We start from the raw sequence: 21542 nt of genomic DNA, 5'->3' as shown, positions 1-21542 counted from the left end.
TTAATTTCCCCTAACCTAACCGGCCAGTGCCTCCACCGGGTTCTCGCTTCCTGGTCCTCAGTCCAGTAGTCTTGTGCTTTCATGACTCTTAGTCAGACGTTCAACTCTAATTTGAGAATAGAGTCATGATATCCCTAATCAGGGACCCTCTACCCTAACCCTAACCAGGTGACCCCTTGCCTGAACCTAACCTTTAAACCCTAAGCAGGGCATTTTTATCTGTATTAACTTCACCCAAGAACTTTATTGTGAGGATTATACGAAGACTCCACACCAGTTGGTTTGATTTAGCTTTAATTGGAGAGTAAAAACAGGATGAATGACCAGAAAAAGGCAAATATTCCCTGAAAGACCCCACCCAACTAGGTGTAGTATGGGCCTATAATAGATTTGACTGGAGCTATTAATTGAAGCCACACAAGAAATCATATTGGATTGTTTCGTGAAAAAGGTAAAACTGTGATGCCAAAGGAACTGGCAAATTCAGAAATGGGAAATTCTGCAAAGAGGAGGAGCTAGATGGGGTATAAAAGTGGGTGCGATGTCCCAGCAGTCTCAGACTGACACCACCACTGGGATGACATGACTTAATTCAAACTGACATACTTACCTGCCCTTGCCTGAAGAAGAAACAAAAGATTTCGAAACGTCGCGACAGGGCCAGACTATAAAAAAGCTAAATTTGACTTACCTGATACTTACCTGACCAAGCAACGAACCCTCCCTCGGACGAGAGGAGAGACCTAAGCCTCAATTTGTATATTTGTATATAGTTCGTTGTTTTTTGAGAGTCCACGAATGTGTAATAACACCGTTTATAAGCCTATGTATTAGTTTGAGAGCACAGGACCTGTGACAAATGGGGACCAGGGAGCCCCCTGGTGTGAAGGACCGTGCACTTTCCTCCTCTACGGAGTGGGATTAATTTCCCCTAACCTAACCCTAACCCTAACCCTAACCCTAACCCAACCCTAACCCTAACCCTAACCCTAACCCTAACCCTTAACCAATACCTTAACTCTAACCCTAACCATTAAACCCGATGCCTAAACCTAAGGCTTGAAGCCGAGGCCTAAACCTAACCCTAACCTTAAAAACGTAACCTTAACCTTAGCCTTAACCTTAACCCTAAACCTAACCATTTAAATCTATTGCCTAAACTTAACCAGTTGATCCTAATAAAACCGTGAATCCTTTTTTAAAATTACCTTACAATTAGATTACTATAAACTTAGTTGGACACACCCTGGGGTCCGATCAACCCTGGCGGGGCCTTCCTTGGGAGAGGGTGTCTGGTGGTAATGGCCGAAACATCCAATGACCCTGAGGTCCACTACTGATGATGTGTTTCATAAAACTAGGAAATCAAAATAGTGCCTATAGATAAAAATAGCCCAACCAACTCCGTTAAAATTCAACAACCTTCAAATCAAGTTTAAAAAAAACAATTCGGCAAAAGGGGATATGTGAGACTGTGAGAGTGCTGACAACGTGCGTCGGCCAGTGCATTGCCTTTGGCTCCCCAGACCAAACTGCCCAGTCGTCGGACGAAGCGGGGGGAGTCATCGAGATAGATCTTCTAAACCTAACCCTAACCCAACTTCAATACAGGATAAGAGTAAAATAGAAAACTAAGGCATGCCAAATGAACACTAGAATTTTTTAATATGACAATAATAAATAAAACCATCATTATAAAAACAAGAAAAATCCAAACAAACCTATACAAAGGATAAGTATACAGAAATATAAAGTTACCTAATATCAAAAACAGAAACAATTTTTTACTTTGATGTTTTACAGCTTTGATAAAACAGCATCAAACAAACCAATTCGACAAAAGAGATATGTGAGACTGGAGAGTGTTGATGACGTGCGTCGGCCAGTGCATTGTCTTTGACTCCCTAGACCAAACTGCCCAGTCGACGGACGAAGCAGGGGGAGTCATCGAGATAGATCTTCTAAACCTAACCCTTTCTAAACCTAACCCTAGGACCCCTTGCCTAAACCTAACCTTTAATCCCTGAGCAAAGGCAATAATCCTGAAAATACCCCACCCAATTACTTTTTAGTAAGACTTTATGACGAGGGGTCTCAAAAGGTCAATCTCGACAGTATATGATCTGGACACAATTGAATACTCCACACCAGTTGGTTTCATCAGCTTTAATTTGGTAGTGTATAAGAGAACAGGAAGAAAGACCTGGAAAAGGCAGTAAGACCTGAAAAAAGGCAATAAATACCCTGAAATGCCCCACCCAACTTGGTACAAAATGGTTACCGTAGTGGACAGGAAATCCCAAAAATATACGTAACTGGAGCTTGTCATCTGTATCCATATGGATGCTACAGTAGTTGGTTGCACACTAATTGGAGAGTATAAGGGGAAACTGTGATGATGCCAAGGAGCCAGGAAATTCAGTCAAGGGGAGGAGCTAGATGGGATATAAAAATGTGTGCGATGCCCGATCCGGTCTCAGTCAGGCACAATGGTCCTACGGAGAAGGATCAGGGAACCAAGCTCTCACAGAGGCCCACCGTGGGGGTTATACAATGACTATTTCTAACTGAAATACTTACCAGCCCTTGCCTGAAGAAAAGACAAATATTTTGACTAATTCTAACTGACATACTTACCAGCCTTTGCCTGAAGAAGATACAAACATTTCGAAACATTGCGACAGGGCTTCCGGACTAAATCAAAAATGACTTACCTTACTTACCTGAATAAGCCACGAACACTCCCTCGGACGAGTGGAGAGATTTAAGCATAAAAAATGCTTTGTATATAGTTTGTTTATCTGCATTTGCAGATTCTTTAATGGAAATAGTCCACGTATCTGTATTTTCAGCGTGTAATAACAGGATTATTATCAGTTTAGGAGCACCACCAGAGGTCCTCCGAGGGCCCGTGCATTACAGTGGTCCTGTTGATCAGGGCCCTGGATATTATCATCATCACCTAACCCTAACAAAAGTTAATCAATAAACGCAGCATCAGTTTTCAACATTTATTTAAGTTTATTAAAGTCAAATAATCAGAGCAGCACTAAGGCAACGAACACAACACTGGCAAAACATATGTTACATCAACATGCAGCTTCAGCAGATCTGACACTGATCAATATTATTGAATAGTCAAATAATCGGCAATGGTATAAATATTTCATTTTACTTTTCACGTTTTTATTCCAATTCATGTTTAAACTTTCACAACTTCCTTCCCTGATCATGTGGAAGCAATGGTGATCAATAACTTAGTATCATCAATTAACAAATTCAAGACAAACAGATCAGAAACATCTGAACAAACATCAGTGATAAGAACGACCTGAAATGACAGAAACATCTTTGACAAACATTTACTTAGGTCTACTTTTTGAGTTTGGTCCCTGTCCCATCTGCTAACCTGGAGGAGGGTTTTATGATCAATACTGCAGCCAGGGTCAATGTCATCTGTTTACTACAGTTGTTCGTCTTCTAAAACGTGGGTTCTGATTTTACCTCAAATGATCAATTCATGTTTGATTTGTGATCAATATTTAACGATCAATTGATATATTGATCAATGATCAGTTTCAGCTCTAATGAGCGTCGCTCACTGCTTTTAACCTGAAACATGAGGGCTCGTCCTCCAACCTGAAGGTCAGCGGCTCAAATCCCAGCCCATGACTAAGGGTACTTGGGCAAGATGCTGAACCCTGAATGGCCCACATACAGTAGATGTTGAATCCACAAAATGGAAGTCGCTTTGGATAAAAGCGTCGGCTGAATGACATGAAATGTAGCACGTAAACACAACACACTAACAGGTTAACATTTAAAATCACTTTGCATTTCATGAATCTGATATTTTCTAGTAGCATAAAAACAAATTTTTCAGACAAAACGTTTTTTATAATTACATCTAAATTGTTAAGTTTCCTAATGAAACATGTTTACTGTGTCAACAGCTTATTTTATGTTTCACGTGTTTAACATGTTTTAATGTTTACATCACATGTGCAGCACACTAACTGAAGATGACACCATACGAGCAGCTACACTTAAGATTTTCATTAGCAATGATTACATGTTATACATATATGCATATCTAAAAGCTCTTATGTCAATACTAGCTCATAGCAACTACTACACAGCACTAGAATAAAAGCCACTCTGCTTCACTTCGTGTCTGATGTTCAGACTCTGACGAGGCGTCTTCACAGAAACATTGAGTTAAATTCCTTATTTGTCACAAAACACATGCATTATCTGTTTCTCCGTCTCAGACATGAATGAACAGTAAATGTTACAATACAAATCATACTGCAGCTTCTATATGTCACTACTGAGCTTCATCTACTATGACTGATCATGCAACACCAAGACTGAACATACAAACCAGCAGCAACCGCTCCTCTGACCTCTGAAAGTCAAACATTTAAATACAACTCATCTGATCACAAGCTTCTGATTAGTTCAGAGGGCAGAGGGGCAGCTCCTGCCGGACCCTCAGTGCTCTCTTGATCTTTTACGATGAGGTCAAAGAATGCTCTCGCGCTCCTCGCCGAAGGTGACAGTGTCGGAGGACACGGCGCAGATTTCTGGCGGGTCCCCAGGCTTCAGACCCCTCTTCAGGTGAACCACGCGGACATTCTCATTATTCGGCCCTGGTCTGGTGGCGGCAGTCCCAGAAGATCCGGTTGTCCCGGTGCTCGGGGAGATGATGACATCAGGGTTAGGGTTAGTGGACGAGGAGGTGGGGTTGGTGGAGGACTTAGAGCCCTCTCCAGGCTGGCGGGGACGGTTGCCCTGCTGGGAATTGGTGTTGTTGTTGAGCGTCACATTGCTTGGAGTGTGGTTAAGGTTGTAACTCTTGGACGAGGGCCAGCTCTCCTCTGGGCTGCTGGCTAGCAGGCTACACTGGTCCTCGGAGCAGATGGACATGCGAGCAACAGCTGGATCCTGAAGGCCACTGAGGCTGCTGGGAAGACCTTGCTTCCTGGCTTGGCTCTCCTCGTCCAGCTCAATCAAGTTGGCCCTCTCCAGCTGTGAAAGATCCGCCTCCTCATCCTGCAGCGAGTGGTTGGGGGAGCTCTCGTTGGAGCGCACACCGGAGTCGGACGAGTCCTTCTTGTCCAGCATGGCGTCCGACAGGTAATCCTTCCCCTTCAGCGCCAGTGAGCCACCAGGCAGTTTGGGTTCTCCAACCCTCTTGCCATCTTTCAGCAAGGGGGCATTATCTGACTCTTCGGACTCTTCGTCATCACTGGTCAGCTTCTGGTAACGCAGCCCTCCACCAGCCTTCAGCTTCAGGTCGGCAGCACCCTGGAACAGCCCACCTCGTTCAGCAGAGGTTTTGTGGGTCAGCAGGGACTTGGAGGATCTGTGGTCCCCCTTTTCATCCTCCTCTGTGATGGGGTCAAGGGCATCAACATTGGAGGTGAAGTCAGTGTCTGACACCACCTTGCTGCCACTCCTCTTAGTGAAGGGTTTGTGTCCATCCTGCTCAACAACGTTCTTAGTCTTGTCATCTGAAGAGGATGTCATAAACTGTCCCGGCTGTGGTTGAATGGGCTTCTCTCCGCTACCGCCACCCATCTCCAGCTGGGCCATCTGGGCAATGTACTCCTGGTAAGCGTTGCTGTACTCGGATTGCTGCTTGTCCGTCAGCTTGGCGATGTCGTTGGACGACTCTTGGGAGTTCAGGCTGGTCATGCTTGCGGTGCGATGAGCTCCACCCTGACGACAGAAGAAAGGTTTTCAGTTTCATTGTTGTTGTTGGGGTTGTTTCATAAAAACATAAAAATTATGTCAAATGCAAATTACTGATTCTAATTAAGGTTTGGCTTAGGGGTTATATCAAATTGTTATTTCAAATTGTTCAGAATGAGTTAAAGAATCAGTTTGAACAAATAAACAAAATTAAAATAAATGTTGACATATTCCAACTGCAAGGTTAGAAGGTCAGAGGTCGTCTTTCATGTGTTTACCATCCACTGAGAGTTTCCGCGTCTTGTTGATTCGTCCAGTCCGATGTTGCTCAGCTCCTCGAAGCTCAGGTTGAAGCTGTACATCGGGGAAGCATCTGTGTTGGCAGTGCCAGCGTGAGGCTTTGCCACAACTCGCCGTCCTACTTCAGCATTACCTCCAACCACGCTGCCTTGCTCACTGGCCACTTCCTCATGCAGCACCCGACTCTCTACATGACGCATGTCCAGAACCTGCAGCAGGAACAACAACATATTTACTACGTGTTGAAAATTGCAGTGATGTAGATTGCTACAAATAATCATTGTATGAAAATAAAATAAATTCTCATCTCATACTTTAGTTACAGCTTGTTACAGTTCAGATGTTCTCTGTCTTCATAAAAGATAGATAGATAGATAGATAGATAGATTACTTTATTCATCCCCGAAGGGAAATTAAGTCGTCATAGCAGCCGGTACATTTGAATACAATAAAATTAAATAAAATAAAATAAAAAATAAAATAAAATATAAAATATAAAATATTGCGGTAGAAACAATAAAAACAGAAACACAAGATAAATGGGTAGATAAGGTGCAGTGGCATATGATGGTAAGTACTGATGATATGATAATGATAATGTTGTTGTTAGACAGTATATAAAAATAGTACAGTATATATAGTATATAATATATATTTATATATGAAGGCAATTATACCAATACAATAATAGTAGTATATAGTAATAATAGCAGCAACATTATATATAATAATAATAATAGTAAAATATAATAATAATAACAACAACATGTACACATGTATAAATATGTGTACATAGACTTATCTTATACAAAGAATATATAAAGAGTATGATATAATATATGATATATAGTATGGGTATAAATATAAGTATTTGGCGATACAATAGATAATATAATATACTATGAGTGTAAGAATATGTAAACAGAGTGAGCAAAAGACAATATTATTGTATAAAGTGATGAATTGAGACAGGAATATCTAACCCTAAAGCCTGAAACATGCTTCTGCGTTTTCACGGGACCGTAAGCGCAAGAGCCCCTCCGGGTCCCTTACGTGCTTATGTATCCCTTCTTACGTGCTGACGGGCGTCGCCCCACTTTTCTAAAATTTACGGCAAAGCTCCGCAAGCTCACTCAGCCCGAAAGGCTGTGATTGGTCTGCTCTACATCCCTTCTGGAGCTGCATTTCCGGTTTCATGCCCCATAATACAGGCAGAAACAGCGGAAGATTTTAAAAAGAAGAATGGACAACCGCGAAGAACTCCTGTCGGAAGAGGTCCGAAAATATGAGTCCTTTATAACCCGTCGATGTCCGAGTACATTTAACCTACGCCTCTGTACAGACCACCTACGCCTCTGTCTCCTCTCCAGTCGCTTTTCCTGATGACTAATTATAAGAAGTTGCTCTTCAATGTCCAGCAGCTCCATCTCAATCAATTGTTGTTCGGTTGGAATCGTGAATACACTCTCTGCCATGGTTCACCGTGTGTTTGTAATGGAGAACACGACTGGTAGAAGGTAAATAAACAGTCAACAACGATTGCTACGAGGAGCCGCAGTGGCTATGTAAATAAACAATCGACGAAGAAGAAGGAAGGCGTCTCTAAGGTCGTCTTTGACAAAAAGCATTACTCCACCTAGTGTTCTGGCGCGGAATTGCTTTGTAAGACGCGCAACGGTTGGGGAAGCATGAATGAAAACGAGTCTTGCGCCACAGCGGCGTGAAAAGACGCAGACGCAGTCGCAGAAGCATGTTTCAGGCTTAACCCCTTTTTTCAGAGACTATGAGCTCAGCTGAGTTTGAAGAGAAAACATTTTGTTTCAGTGAGATGTCAATTGAATATTTGTTCAAAAAGATTTAAAAAGAAATTACAAGTTAAATAAATCAATTTTAGGAAATGTATCACCTGTTTCTGCAACTGTCTCTTTAAAACCGTATGAAACGACTTAACATTGACGATGAGAGGTGAACGTAGAAGACCAGCAATATGATCCGAGTCGTTACACGTGGTGTTGCAGTGTTTTCAGGGTTCATACTAACCGTGGCTCTGAAGAGCTGCCAGTCTCCAAAGTTCATATTCATCTCCTTCTTCAGTTCATCAACGTTACACTGAGACAAAACTCTGCCATTGACGTTTGCCTGAAAAATGATGAAAGACAAATAAAAATCAATAATTTCATCTTTGTAAACGTGTTAGGCTTCACATGCTCGGAACACGATAACGCTGTTGGGTCCCTGACCTTCCTGATAGTGGTGGCATACTGTCCGATCATGCTCTGGTCGATGCCTTCGATCTGCCGCACACGCTCACAGACTGCCTCTGTGGTCATGGAGCTCAGGAGAATGGCAGGAGGGCCTGACACAATGGAGGCCGAACCCTGAACAAGTCGAAATAAAAAAATAAAAACTTGATGTTAAAATGTTTTAATGTGAAAAAGGAAACATGAGTTATATTAGTTGGTCCTGTAAAAATAGGTTAGGGTTCATCGTCCGTGTTCAAACACCTTTTATACAAAAAAAACAGTTGCATCTTGTTCCCCGGAGTCCCTGGGTTAGGGTTAGCCACAGCTGTGACCACATCATCATGGATAGTGATTTATGGATCGCATGTCGGTGGTCGCGGTGGTGGATCCAGTTTGGTGGATTCTATGTTGTGCCGGCTGATCGTTATAATAATGGAGGGTCCTGTGTTACGTTGGCATCACATAATGATGATGGACCACGGCCGACGTGGCAACTGATGATGGATCCTAACTGGTGGCAGTGGACAATGACTGTGGACTATAGTGGATCTGGTCTGGATGGTGGATCATGGCCTTTTTGGCTGCTGACCACAGACTATGATTCCATCAGGACTGATTGACATATAGTATTGAAGTTATCCTTCAAGATGTCTACCCTCATCAATACTGCTAACAACTTTAATCTGATGATGTTTCCTTCACTTGACATCTGTTGACTTGTGTCCGTCCTGGGAGACAGGTCCTCACATGTGTCTCTGAGGTTTCTATGTATTTGTACCTGTTAAAAGGTTTTTAGTAGTTTGTCCTGAATCTTGCTGAGGATTAAGGACAGAGGATGTCTCACCATGTTAAAGCCATATGAGACGATTTGTAATTTGTGAATATGGGCTAAACAAATTAGATTGATTGAGTTAAACTGAATCAGATTTATTGATAAGGTTCTTTGATGATCAGATGCATTGGTCAGATTGAGAAACTGCCTGAGCAGATTTGAAAGAGGTTCAATGAGCAGAGAAGACAACATCCCAGATAATAGAAACCCACAATTTCTCATCTTCATTTTCAGCTTTTTCACCGTGTGATTCACTTCGCTGCCTGACTATTTCTCAAAGTCTATGTCTGTCCACTTTTTCTAAATCTAGCCTGCACCTCATCCACATCATCATTATTAACCGACTGTTCTGCTTGTTTGCTTCCTCTCTCTTTGTACCAGGATCACCGGTTACAGTTTCTTCAGCCGCCTGCTGTGTGGTACCGCTGTCCGTGTCATGTTCAGGTTGCTGTTCGCCTGAAAGGCATGCTGCCTGCTCTCTATTCGGGCAGGTTACACCGTGTAGAAACCACTTCAATATTTTACTTTGAATGACACCTTTAAAGTTTGCGATGTATTATTGAAATACATGAACGCCCTGCCTGCAGGGTGAGTGTTGGGCCTGTCTGCAGGGACTGGACATGCTGCAGTCAAACTGCTCTGAAACCACCAGCATCTTTCCAAACAGAACCAACTCCTTAGCAAAGGCTCATTGGGGATACACTGGGGAACACCTGACACGGTAATACCCGTAGATGGCAGAAACAAAGGTAAGAGAGCAATTAGTTGATCATCCAGTACCAGCCCTTTCTCAACCAGCAGGTGAATCAGGCGCTCGTCTCGAACAATGCCCACCACGGCCATATTCATCGAGAGATGCATGTGATATTCTCATGTCTGATCTGTTCTCCCACATCCAGGAGAACTTGTTCCACAGTGTAACAAGCTGTACAGACACAGTGTCCTCTCTGTCCACACAAGTAGAGAGAGAGCAGCATTTCTGGCAGCAATGCAGCACATGTGAGGACATCAGGACAAAGTTCTTCAGAGAAATGTAGACAAGTCCCAGATGTTGATAAACTGTCCAGAATGCAACATCTGCTTGATGAATATCAAGTGTCCGTGTCATAGACGCAGTTAAACATGTCAGTGATGTCACAACTGAAGAGAGAAGAAACATAAGACCCGACAGCTGTAGATATAGTTTGTCTCCTCACAATTCGCCTCTACATTCACTCTATCTGTGTTTATCTTTTCATTTCTCTTTTTCTAATTCATTTCTTTTTTGTCTTATTATTAATTATTCTCATAAATTTCTGATTGATGCTTTGGTAATCGGATAAACGTAACTTTCATGCAAATAAAGCTTTTTGAATTGAATCGTGGGTGAGAGAGAGACGGAGAGAGAGTTGTAAGGAATGAAACAGTGGATGTAAAGAAAACTTCAGGAGAACAGTCGACCAATCCCAGATGAGCAGGAGTGGTCTTGATGAAGATGTTTGTTTCTTCATCATGAAAGGAAATCGACCAATCACTGCTCTCAGATGTGTTGTGTACTTACAGGTGCAGCGGTGGCGTCCCTGCTTGACGACACTTTAGGTGGCGGGCGTGGATAAAGGTGTGATGAAAAGGAGGATGCAACGATCGGGTGTGGCAGCTGGTAAAGGTGATGGGGGAAATATGGCTGGGAAGGGTAGAAAATCAAAATAATGTTTATGGAAATGATTGGACAACAAAAATTGAAAGAACCAATCCAATCAAAAGATGAATCACTGCTGTCACACTGTGGCTGCAGCTGGTACTGCAGCTGCAGCCACTGTGAATTAAATCAACGATGAGTGAGGTGAACCAGGTGAGCAGGTGATGACCACACAGCATTAACTGTCGCCTGGCCAATGACCCCTACCTGCACCTGTCCACATGAGTGACATCATGACGTGACAGAAGAGGGTGCAGCCTGTACTAACCCTGTTGTAGAAGGGGTGCTGTGGTCCTGCCATGCCGCTGTAGTAGCTGCTGTGAGGCTGCGGGGAAATGATGCCCCCTGGTGGATGGTTAAAAGGTCCATTAAAGGAAGCGGAGGGTGAGCATGCTGACGACACCTGACTGTACACTGAGGTGGGGCGGGGCTGAGCCTCTTGCAGGGGGAGGGGGGAGTAAGTGACCCCGCCCATATTCATCTGCTCACGAGCCGCTCGGACATCTGTATCAGACAGAGAAAACATCTGAATCAGTTCTCAGGACAGATGTTTTCCAAATAGTGTTAAGGACTGAATCGTAATGTTACCTGCGATGATCTCTCGTAGTTTCGGGTCCAAATTGACGGTGCACGGCAGAAATGTGCGTATGTCTCTTGTGGTCAGGACCGGAGTCCGTGAGGACAGAAAGACCTCGAAGCTGCGAACGTCTCCGTCGATCTCTAGGAGCGGCTCCACGTCTTTCGTGGTCGGGATGTTCTTGGATACTCTACGAGAGAGAGGACACGTCACAATGTTGTCATGTCACAGAGATGATGAACTTTGACCTTTAGCGGAACTCAGTTTTCCTGCCGACCTCTCATAGACGGTCTTGAGTGTGGCCTGGTCAGGGACGCCGTCCGTCTCCTCCAAGTACAGGATGAGCCAGGAGGTCCTGTAGGGCCACTGCTCCGTCAGGTTGATCCACGATGCCAGGCGGTCCCAGTTGAAGCTGATCTGATTGGCTCGAAGCAAACGACCTGCTCACACACACCACATGTCATCTGTCAAAACATCTGTAGAATGACATGACTGATGTTAACAGGAGGTAGAAGTTGCTGTAGCAAGGAGCGTGGTCATGAACCTGTGACAGAGACGATGTTGAGCAGCCTCCTCATGGTCTGCGGGCTGATGTCACTGAACCAATCCTCCGTCACCATCAGCTTCGTTAGGTCGAACGACATCTGACGAGTCACCGAGCGCTGCACCTGACGGCGCCGGTACGTGTCCTGAACACAGAGCCCAGGTCACATGATCACACATGACAATCAAATGTTACTCAGATCGTGGATCGTCCACTGAACAGGTCAGAGGTTCAATCTCTGGCACCTCTACTCACGTTTCCTCAAGCAAAACATGCAATACATTTTTCTGATGTTTTAATAGAGTGAAGACACACACACACACACACACACACACACACATTTTAACATTGTCTTTAATCTGTTGGTTCAATGGATTTATTAAAGATAAGAACAGCCTGTATATCATTGTCATCACTCCAAGATCACTGGACTCAAGTAAAGAGACTTTTTTTCCCTCTGGGAGAATCAGTTGAAAAATAATATATCAGCCAATCTGATCATGTTTTGTCTCATGAGTTCACGGTGATGCTTCAGGCTGACGAAACTCAGACAGTAGCCATTTTTAATGACATCTTTTATGACTCTGCTTTTCACATAACAGAGAACAAATTTGTATTTATTATCTAATATTGTCTTTTATTTCTATTTATTTTACCTCCCTTATCTTCTCTCTTTGTTTATTGACCTGTGCTTTTTGACACCCATCATATTGGATGTTGTTTGTGTGATCGTGAACGGGGTAAGCTACAGATGAATGCCCTCCATGGGATTAATAAAGTTGTCTGAATCTGTCTGAACCCACACAAACACACACTTACAAACACACACACTCTCACCCTGCGGGTAAGCGCCGTCTTGCTGCCGAACTTTGTTAATTCTCCCAAACTGTTCTGAGACAGTTTCCTGTCAAACTCGTCCTGCCAACCTGTGACAGAGCGACAGAGAAGTTAGAGATAAACCAACTACCCTAACAATCCAGTAAAAATCTAACTGAATGGCGAGTTTATACGGAATCCATTATTATTATTACTATTGTTGTTTTTATCAATATTATAATTATAGATCTGTACAACCAATAACTTACATGATCCAAACTTTTAATTTTATAAATTAAATCATTTTCTTTTTTACTCTTTTATTAAAGGCTCTTTCTTCTCCAGGACGACAGTTTTATCTTCCTGCTCTGAATAAAAGTAGAAATGTCAATGTTTGGTGCTTTTCTTTGCAGCTGCTGGTGTGGCGGTGGTTACCGTCTGGGTTGGCGGAGTCTCCGTTGGCAGGAGCAGCGGCACACATCTTCCTGGCACTGGAGAGCCCCCTGCTGTTGAGGAAGACAGGTAGGTGGACAATGTTTCTCATGTAGTCATGTCCGTTGATGTTTGAGTCTCGCAGGACGCTGTTCAGGTTCTGGTTGATGGCTTTGATGATGATGTGCGGGTCGCTGGCGAAGATGGAGATGAACGGACCTTTGGAGAATAAGACCCGAACCTGCAGGAGGAATACGCAGATGTGACCAGAGCACCTGGCATCTGAAAACCTGCCATAACCTCCCATCACACACAGCCTTTCAAATGAAAACACCTGACATCTGAATTGCTCTCTATCTCAATATTAAAAAACGTTGATAAACATGTGACTGTTGCTCTGTAGCAGCGGCAGCTATAACTCATTAATGTCAGTAAAGTTGTCGTTCTCAAAAACATCTGTTATGGAAAATTCCACTGACACAGCAGATAAGAAACAGAGGATGATCTCATGTCTTCTTTTGTTCATATCATGTCTTATGAAACGCCTCTTTGTATAAGTTATGGCTTTTGTGAACTTGCGGCCAGTTGTTCCATTTTGAGCGCCCGGCTTTGTTGTGTAAACTCTGCAGAGCTTATTATTATAAAGAATCAAAAGCAACTCCAGTCGGAGAATTTCATTATTTCAAATCTCAAGATGAATTTCCATCACACATCTGATTCTCCAGTTCAGGTTCTTTGAGCTACTTTAATAAACATGTGAATATCTCTTTGTTGATTGATTCTAAAATCATAATTTCAAAATATGTTATATAAAATTATGATGGTAATATAATTGTTGTTGCTGGTGTGGCGTCCTCACTGTGTCGAGCATCTGCAGAACTTTGTCCTGTTCGCAGGAGTCTAGTCCGTCGATGACGACCGCCAGCCGGGTCTGATGCTGCGTGAACCCATCGATGGTCTTCGCCATCCTCGCCATCAGCTCCACCTCATTCTTCAGGACCTGCAAGATGACACCCAAGGTCACGTAACTCTATAGATGGACATATTTCGCGATAAAGGCCTCACAGTCAGGAAATGTGAAGCTTTAGAGGGAACCTGCAAACTAAAACCAGCAGACTGACGTCTTGTGACCGGCTCACCTTCATGAAGCCCTCGCTCTTTAGTTTGTGCATCCTGTTGGCGGCTCTGTGGAGCCTCTTTCTCTGAGAGTTTAGCACCGAGTCGGTCACTTGCCACCACGTTTTGCAGTTCAGCAGCAGAGCTAGACCCACTATGCTGCCGATGGCAATCAGCATGGTGTTCACCGTCTGGTTCTCTCCATCCACCTTGAAGATGGCCAGCAGTGCCATGCCGGTCACCAAACAGGCCAGAACCACGGCAAAGAGGACGAAGGACGGAACACAACATGTCCTCTTCCACTTCATCTTACCTGAGATGGCGAAACAAAATAATTAAGCTTAAGATGCATTTATTAGTCCCAAACATATGCAAAGGCACACTCGTGCAGGTAGGGAAATTTAACCTCTGCTTTTGACCCATCTGGTGCAGGACACACAGAGCAGTGAGCAGCCATGCACGGCGCTCGGGAGCAGATGTTGGGGGAGTAAGGTGCCTTGCTCAGGGGCACTAGACAGGGTAGGGAGACTCTTGGATATTTGGACAGATTAATCCAGGTTCGTCTTTTGTTGTCTCTCCGTGGAGTCGAACCAGTGACCTTCTCTGCCCATAGTCCAAGTTTCTGCCACTAGACCACCGCCTCTCCAATTACAGTGTGTGTGTGTGTGTGTGTGTGTGTGTCTGCGTGATTACTTTGCGTCTCCTCAGTCCTGAACACTCTGAACAGACGTGTAGCGAGGAAGCCAAACTCTCGTTCGCAGGCGTCAGACAGTGTGGCGATCATCTCAGCCATCGAGGTTTCTCCTCCAACGCTGGACAGACGGTTGTAGTCTGTGAACAGAAACCTGACGACAGGTCCGACAGAGGTCAGAGGTCATTTTTGTTTTGATGTTCAGCACAACCATGACTCAGCGAAAAGAAGAGATGATAACTGCAACAACTAATTCATTAAATTGATTCAAATCGATTATAAAAATAGTTTGAATTCATTTGATAATATAAGACAGACAGACTGACAGACTCTGGAGGGCTGCGGCTAGCTCACCTGACAGGCAGAGCTCTGGTGCTTTGTTCCGGAAGCTCCGGTGGGTTGACGAACATCAGCTTGAGCAGCAGCTCCAGATACCCGATGTGACGGGCCAGACGGGTGCTGAGCAGCCACGCCCAGTTCCAGCTCTCACCCTCCCGTCTCCCGCCGAAATACACCACCACTACGAGACGACACACTTTGATTACACACCACAGGAACAGAGAGGAATCGACCTAACCCCTAACCCCGTCACAACGAGCCACATCTTACCAAAGAAAAGGTAGAGCAGAGCCAGCAGGCTGAGGGAAACTGCCATGGCCAGTTTCGGGTCAACGGTGAAGCCGAGGACGATGGCGACGGAACCGCAGAGCAGCAGAGACAGAAACACGATGAGCCAGGAAAACTGAAACAAGGGCTCGATCTGCTGTCCAGCAAACGTCTTCATTTCATCTGAGCAGGAGAAGGAGGAAGGTTAGCACATGGTGTGTGTTGGTGTGTTCTTGTGTTGTGTGTTCAGCTGCTCACCTTCCAGCTTCTTGAGCAGAAAACTCTTGCCGCTGCCCCACTGAGCGTACAGACCCACGCAGATGGGCGGCTGCATGGTGGGTTCACTCAAGATGTCAGCCAGAGCCGAGCTGTACAGATCATAACCCAGCATGTCTCCGTCCGAGTCGGTGGGGGACAGGTGACCTGCAGGAGGTGTGTTCTGTCAATACAGTGTTCAGATGCACACATGATGTCATCACTACATGACATGTCAGTGCACGTACGTGCTCCAAAGATCTGCGTGAGGATGCTCTTCTGGTGGCTGCAGTCGATGTTGTACGGCGTCTCTCCCGCCTTGTTGGGTCGGTACAACAGACGGCCATCTTTAGGGTTTCTGAGGAGGAGCTCGGCCAGGCGGCGACTCCGACCACGGATAGCGATGTGAAGGGGCGTGTCTCCTCTCTGGGATCACATGACGACAAGGACGCAAAGAGCTGAATCTGTGATGACTCAACAGAAGTTGTGTCGTTCATTTTTCAAATAGTATTACAATAAAATGATATCTATGCTTAATTTCAACCATAATTTAATCATATTTCAAAAGATAAATACATGTCCTATAAACGATAAAAGAATATTTAAATTGAATAGAAATGAAAGAATTAAATATAATGTTAAAATGTTAAAAGGGTTCAATATATTTGAAGGGTTAGAGGTTAACCCCCTGATCAATAAAATTGTGTAGAGAAAATGTTGAAGCTAAATTGTTTCAGGTTCTTAATAAAGATGATTTTCTGCTTTATGTCTATAATCAGTGAATTTTTGTAGTAAAAATAATCTGCTTGTCTGATGTTGATCATGACATTTTGATCGCGGCCTCTGAATCTGCATTTCACCGGTCTTCGTGTTCTCACCTTGTCTACAGCCGACACTTTGGCTCCTTTATCGAGCAGAAGCTCCACAATGTCGATGTTCCTCATCTTCGTTGCTTTGATGAGCGGAGATTCTCCGTCCTGATACGGGAAGCATTAAAACCAAAGTCACAAAATGACCACGTCACCTCAGTCACTGCACCACCACATCATAAAGTCACAAAGCCACCATGTCATGTCTGCGTGATGTCGACACTGAGGCTCGACCAGTAGCTCAGTCGGGGGAGGCGGGTCTTACCTTGGTACAGGTCTCGGTGTCAGGGTTACACTGCAGGATGTCTCGCACCATAGTGGCGTTTCCTTTCTCCACAGCCCAGTACAGAGCAGTTTTACTCTCCTGGAAACAACAGAGACACAAAACCTGATTCTCAAATCTAACACCTACCAGTGCGAGGACAAATGGAGGTCAATGGTGAGGTTAGGGGGGAGGTCTAGGGTAAGGGTGAGGGTTAGGATGAGGGTTAGGTCCATGGTGATGTCGAGGGCTAAGACTAGGCTTAAGGTAACAGTGGTAATATATTTATTCATGTTCCTTGTTCTCACCTGTCCTCTGATGTCGATGTCGGCGTATTTATGAAGAAGAGCTCTGACGATCTCCACATGCCCCCCCCTCACTGCTCCAATCAGCACTGTGTCACCACTCTGTAACACACACACACACACATATATATAGATCGATAGTTAAACCCTTCCTTTTGAAATATATGTACATATGGCGGTGTGTCTGTCTCACCCGGTCCGGGATGTTGACGTATGTCCCGGCATCAAGCAGGTCCTGGACGATCTCGGTGTAACCCTCCTTGGCGGCAATCATCAGTGCAGTGTTTCCGTCTTTGTCAGTCATGTTGACATTGGGGTTCCTCTTCAACAGCTCCTTCACCACGTCGGTGTACCCGCCTTTCACCGCCACAATCAGAGCCGTCATCGAGTTCTGACCAGAAGGAAAAAGAGAAGAACCCATGGTAACATCCCGCCAGGGCCACACTGGAGGACGATCGGTGGCTGAGAGGCTTCGTTTTCATTTCCACGCCCATACTAACAAATTAGACCTGGCACACTGGCTGCTCTTCTCTCTCAGCGAAAACCACAGGACGATGACCGACATGTAAAACTCTCATGTCGGACAAAAGTTGCTGTAAAGCGATATCGTAGTAAAAATGCTGTTAATTATGGTAAATTTCAAATCAAAGCTTCTGTTAAAACACAGAACAGCCGAGCTGGCAGTAGACGTCCGGAGTGACGGCAGCAGAACAGTGTCCCAGCCGGTCCACGTCTAGCATGGCCCGTGCATCAGAGTGTCTGAGTTAGTGATCAATAATCAATTATTTATTAAAACAGTCACTCTGTGATTTGACTACTCTCAGTGAGCAGTTTCCTATTGTGACAAAAGCGTACATACCGCCCCCTCCTGGTCGACATCAGCTCCGTTCTCCAGCAGGTGCATCACACAGTCAAAGTGTCCTTTCCTGGACGCCCAGATGAGAGGAGTGGTCCCATACTGCGACAAACATATAAAGATGATAAGTGACTGTGGGCTAGACCTTCCTATTTCCATGGTTCTTCAAAGCATCAGCTCACCTTGTCAGAACAGTTGACCTTTGCTCCGTTCTGTAGCAACAGTTTGACGATGTGGGCGTGTCCTCGACCTGCGGCCCAGATGATTGGATACACACTGTATTGCTGTCAGAGAGAGTAAGGAGTGTCAGTGCTTCTCAGTGTTTGTGTCGCGTTGTTTTATTTATTTAATCACAACACACATCATCTCTCTACTGTCAAGAGTCTCAAGGTTCCTGGTCAGAGTGTTTATTGTGTAATGATGATGTTGCCTCAAGTGAGCATTTATAAGGTGAACAGTACTGGTCCCAGTACAGAACCTTGTGGAACTCCATGGCTAACTTGTGTGTTACATGAATATTAGATGATGATACATCATTGTCTCTGTCTGCTTCAACATGCTGGCAGCTACAGTTTGTATGTGTGTGTGTCTGTGTGTGTGTGTGTGTGTGTGTGTGTGTGTGTATGTTACCTGTCCTGTAGTGTTGGGGTTGGCTCCATGCTCCAGCAGCAGCTTGGTGACGTCCTCACGACCTTTATAAGCCGTCCACATCAGAGCTGTCCATCCTCCCTGAGACACAACCACATCATGTCAGCCGTGTTCACATGTTCTGTGCAGCTCGTTACACAACCACAACCCCAACCCTAACCCTAACCCTTCAGCTGTGACACTGAATCTCAACCTTTCATCTCTAAGACAAAACCACTTCAGAATGCGTACAGGTTGCACGTTGGCAACTGGACTGACACAGTGTGTTTAACCTGTGTGTCAGTGTGTCAGGTGTGTGTCCGTCTGTGTCAGTTGTGTCAAGTGTGTCAGATGAGTTTCAAGTGTGTGTCAGTTGTGTGTCAGTTGTGTGTCAGGTGTGTGTTGTCACCATGTCTCGGTGTTCGATGTAGGCGCTGTTCTCCAGCAGCTCGTTCACCACGTCCATGTGACCTTCTTTAGCTGCTGAGATCAGAGGCGACCAGCAGTCCTGAAACACACACACACACACACACACACACACACACACAGACACACACACACACACAGACACACACACACACACACACACACAGACACACACACACACACACACACACACACAGACACACACAGACACACACACACACAGACAGACACACACACACACACACACACACACACAGACACACACACACACACACACACACAGACACACACAGACACACACACACACAGACAGACACACACACACACAGACACACACACACACACACACACACACACAGACACACACACACACACAGACACACACAGACACACACAGACACACACAGACACATAAACGGCACAGCAACAAAACAATCACAGAGATCAGTACTGGACTGTGTTTCCTAGCAACCAGAGCAGAGGTTCAGAAGGAGCGCTTGTTTCTCTCACCACATCGTCCAGGTTGACGTTAGCTCCTCTCCTGATGAGCTCCTGAACGATCTCTAGACTGCCCTGCTCCGCCGCCAGCATGATGGGTGTCTGTCCATTCTGTCCACAGAGACAGAGAGACACACAGAGAGAGAGAGAGAGAGACAGAGAGAGAGAGAGACAGAAAGAGAGAGAGAGAGGGGGAGACAGAGACAGAGACAGAGACAGAGAGAGACAGAAATAGAGAGAGAGAGAGAGAGAGAGAGACAGACAGAGACAGAGAGAGACAGAAAGAGAGAGAGAGAGGGGGAGACAGAGACAGAGAGGGAGAGAGAGAGAGAGGGGGAGACAGAGAGAGAGAGAGAGACAGAAATAGAGAGAGAGAGAGCGAGAGCGAGAGACAGAGACAGAGACAGAGACAGAAAGAGAGAGAGAGAGGGGGAGACAGAGACAGACAGAGAGCCAGAGAGAGAGACAGAAAGAGACAGAAAGAGAGCGAGAGAGAGAGAGAGAGAGAGACAGACAGAGAAAAAATCAATATCAAATGTACGAACATTTTCAGAATTACATGAAGCAGAAAAACTACAATAGAAATATAGAAAACAAAATTAGAATCTCAAAGTGATTCTACACTTGGACGATGGCTACATGTGAATTTATTAATGAAAGTTACGATTAAATAAAAGTCGTACGTCGCTGCGTCCGTCCACTTCCTTGAACCGGTCCAGGTGAGCTTTGAGAGCCGACAGGTTCTCCTCCTCCACATAGCTGAACAGGTTCTGGATCGCCAGCGTGGTCATCTTGATGGAGGTGGTCGTGTCCATGACTGCGATCACTCTGCCCCCTGCTGACACAAACACATCACTACAGAGTCACGTGAATATTCAGATGAGTTAAACTGAGCATGTGCAGTAGGAACGTCCTGATTGGATAAACACCACTTTTACATTATTTCATTACATTTCATGGAGCTGACTCACAACCAGTGCATCAACCATGAGGAACCAACCAGAACAACAAGAATCAAGAGACTGCAATTTCTTCAAGAAAGCCAAACTACAAAGTGCGACATGTTAGTGACATATAAGTTCTCTATTGTTCATCCTGTAGTCTGAAGAGATGGGGGGGCGGGGGGGCAACGAGCCGATTGGCCGATGCAGAGCGATGTGGACGGGTGTAGACTGGACCCGATCCCATCCCAGCACGATACTGGTAACCAGTGGAGGGAGCAGCTGGGAAAGAGCCCAGAGAAGATGGAGGACAGCAGCCAATCAGAACGCAGCTCCATCCTGATGCACCAATAATAGGTGCTGCTGTTACCATGGAAACAACCTCCTGGTCATGCTTTGTCCATAAAGATATAAATACACAGAATGTATTTTTCTACATGTATGTAAATTATGAATTCTCTTTTTACAATTACTGATCATGTGCTCACACATGGACCTGATGATATGATCATGGCAGTCGAACACACATCGAACACACATGAACTCACACAGACTCACACTCGGACTCACACAGACTCACAAGGAATGACACACACACAGACTCACACACGGACTCACACACTGTGTGATCGATCAGAAATTATTCGATATTATTTTTTTTTAATTGTTCATCGATACGACGAGTGTCAATCACATGAATCTATGACGTCATCGATGAGGATGCTCATCAGAGAAAACAAACGTTTTACCTTCACGACAGAATCGGTTCGGTTCGGGTTGGTTCGGTTCGGTTCGTCCGGACTCGGCTATGGTCTTGATTCGGTTCCGGAGATTCGGGTTTTCTCGGCCTGGGTTCGGATGACAGCGCGAGCTCAGAGCGTCACCTCGACAACAGCCGCCATCTTGATCTGAGCGTCAAGCTACAACAACCACTTCCGTTCAGTTCCTTCACAATAAAAGCACAGTTTCCG

The 21542-nt window shown here is 44.8% G+C and overlaps 1 protein-coding gene across 3 annotated transcripts; it reads right to left on the bottom strand.

The window, feature by feature from the left end:
* Positions 1-2997: 2997 nt before the first annotated feature.
* kidins220b (kinase D-interacting substrate 220b) lies at positions 2998-21473 on the bottom strand. 3 transcript variants are annotated; one of them, XM_062411228.1, is made up of 29 exons: positions 21321-21473; positions 20314-20468; positions 19643-19741; positions 19116-19214; positions 18710-18808; positions 18262-18363; positions 18083-18181; positions 17417-17614; positions 17227-17325; positions 16922-17020; positions 16666-16764; positions 16036-16213; positions 15791-15955; positions 15536-15715; positions 15281-15446; positions 14929-15080; positions 14259-14548; positions 13979-14119; positions 13123-13360; positions 12709-12797; positions 11872-12016; positions 11605-11767; positions 11339-11517; positions 11019-11254; positions 10613-10735; positions 8238-8375; positions 8038-8136; positions 5976-6206; positions 2998-5724 (listed from the first exon to the last, which is right to left on the bottom strand). In XM_062411228.1, exons 2-29 carry the CDS (start codon positions 20443-20445, stop codon positions 4525-4527), a joined length of 5238 nt encoding a protein of 1745 aa, XP_062267212.1. In that variant the 5' UTR covers positions 20446-20468; positions 21321-21473; the 3' UTR covers positions 2998-4524. The 3 variants fall into 3 exon arrangements, with proteins under 3 accessions (XP_062267212.1, XP_062267211.1, XP_062267213.1); XM_062411227.1 differs by having other exon boundaries at positions 20314-20465; XM_062411229.1 differs by lacking the exon at positions 10613-10735 and having other exon boundaries at positions 20314-20465.
* Positions 21474-21542: the final 69 nt, after the last annotated feature.

The sequence above is a fragment of the Platichthys flesus genome, chromosome 18, assembly GCF_949316205.1.
Source record: "Platichthys flesus chromosome 18, fPlaFle2.1, whole genome shotgun sequence".
Lineage (NCBI taxonomy): Eukaryota > Metazoa > Chordata > Actinopteri > Pleuronectiformes > Pleuronectidae > Platichthys > Platichthys flesus.
This window is presented reverse-complemented; position numbering and strand designations above follow the sequence as displayed.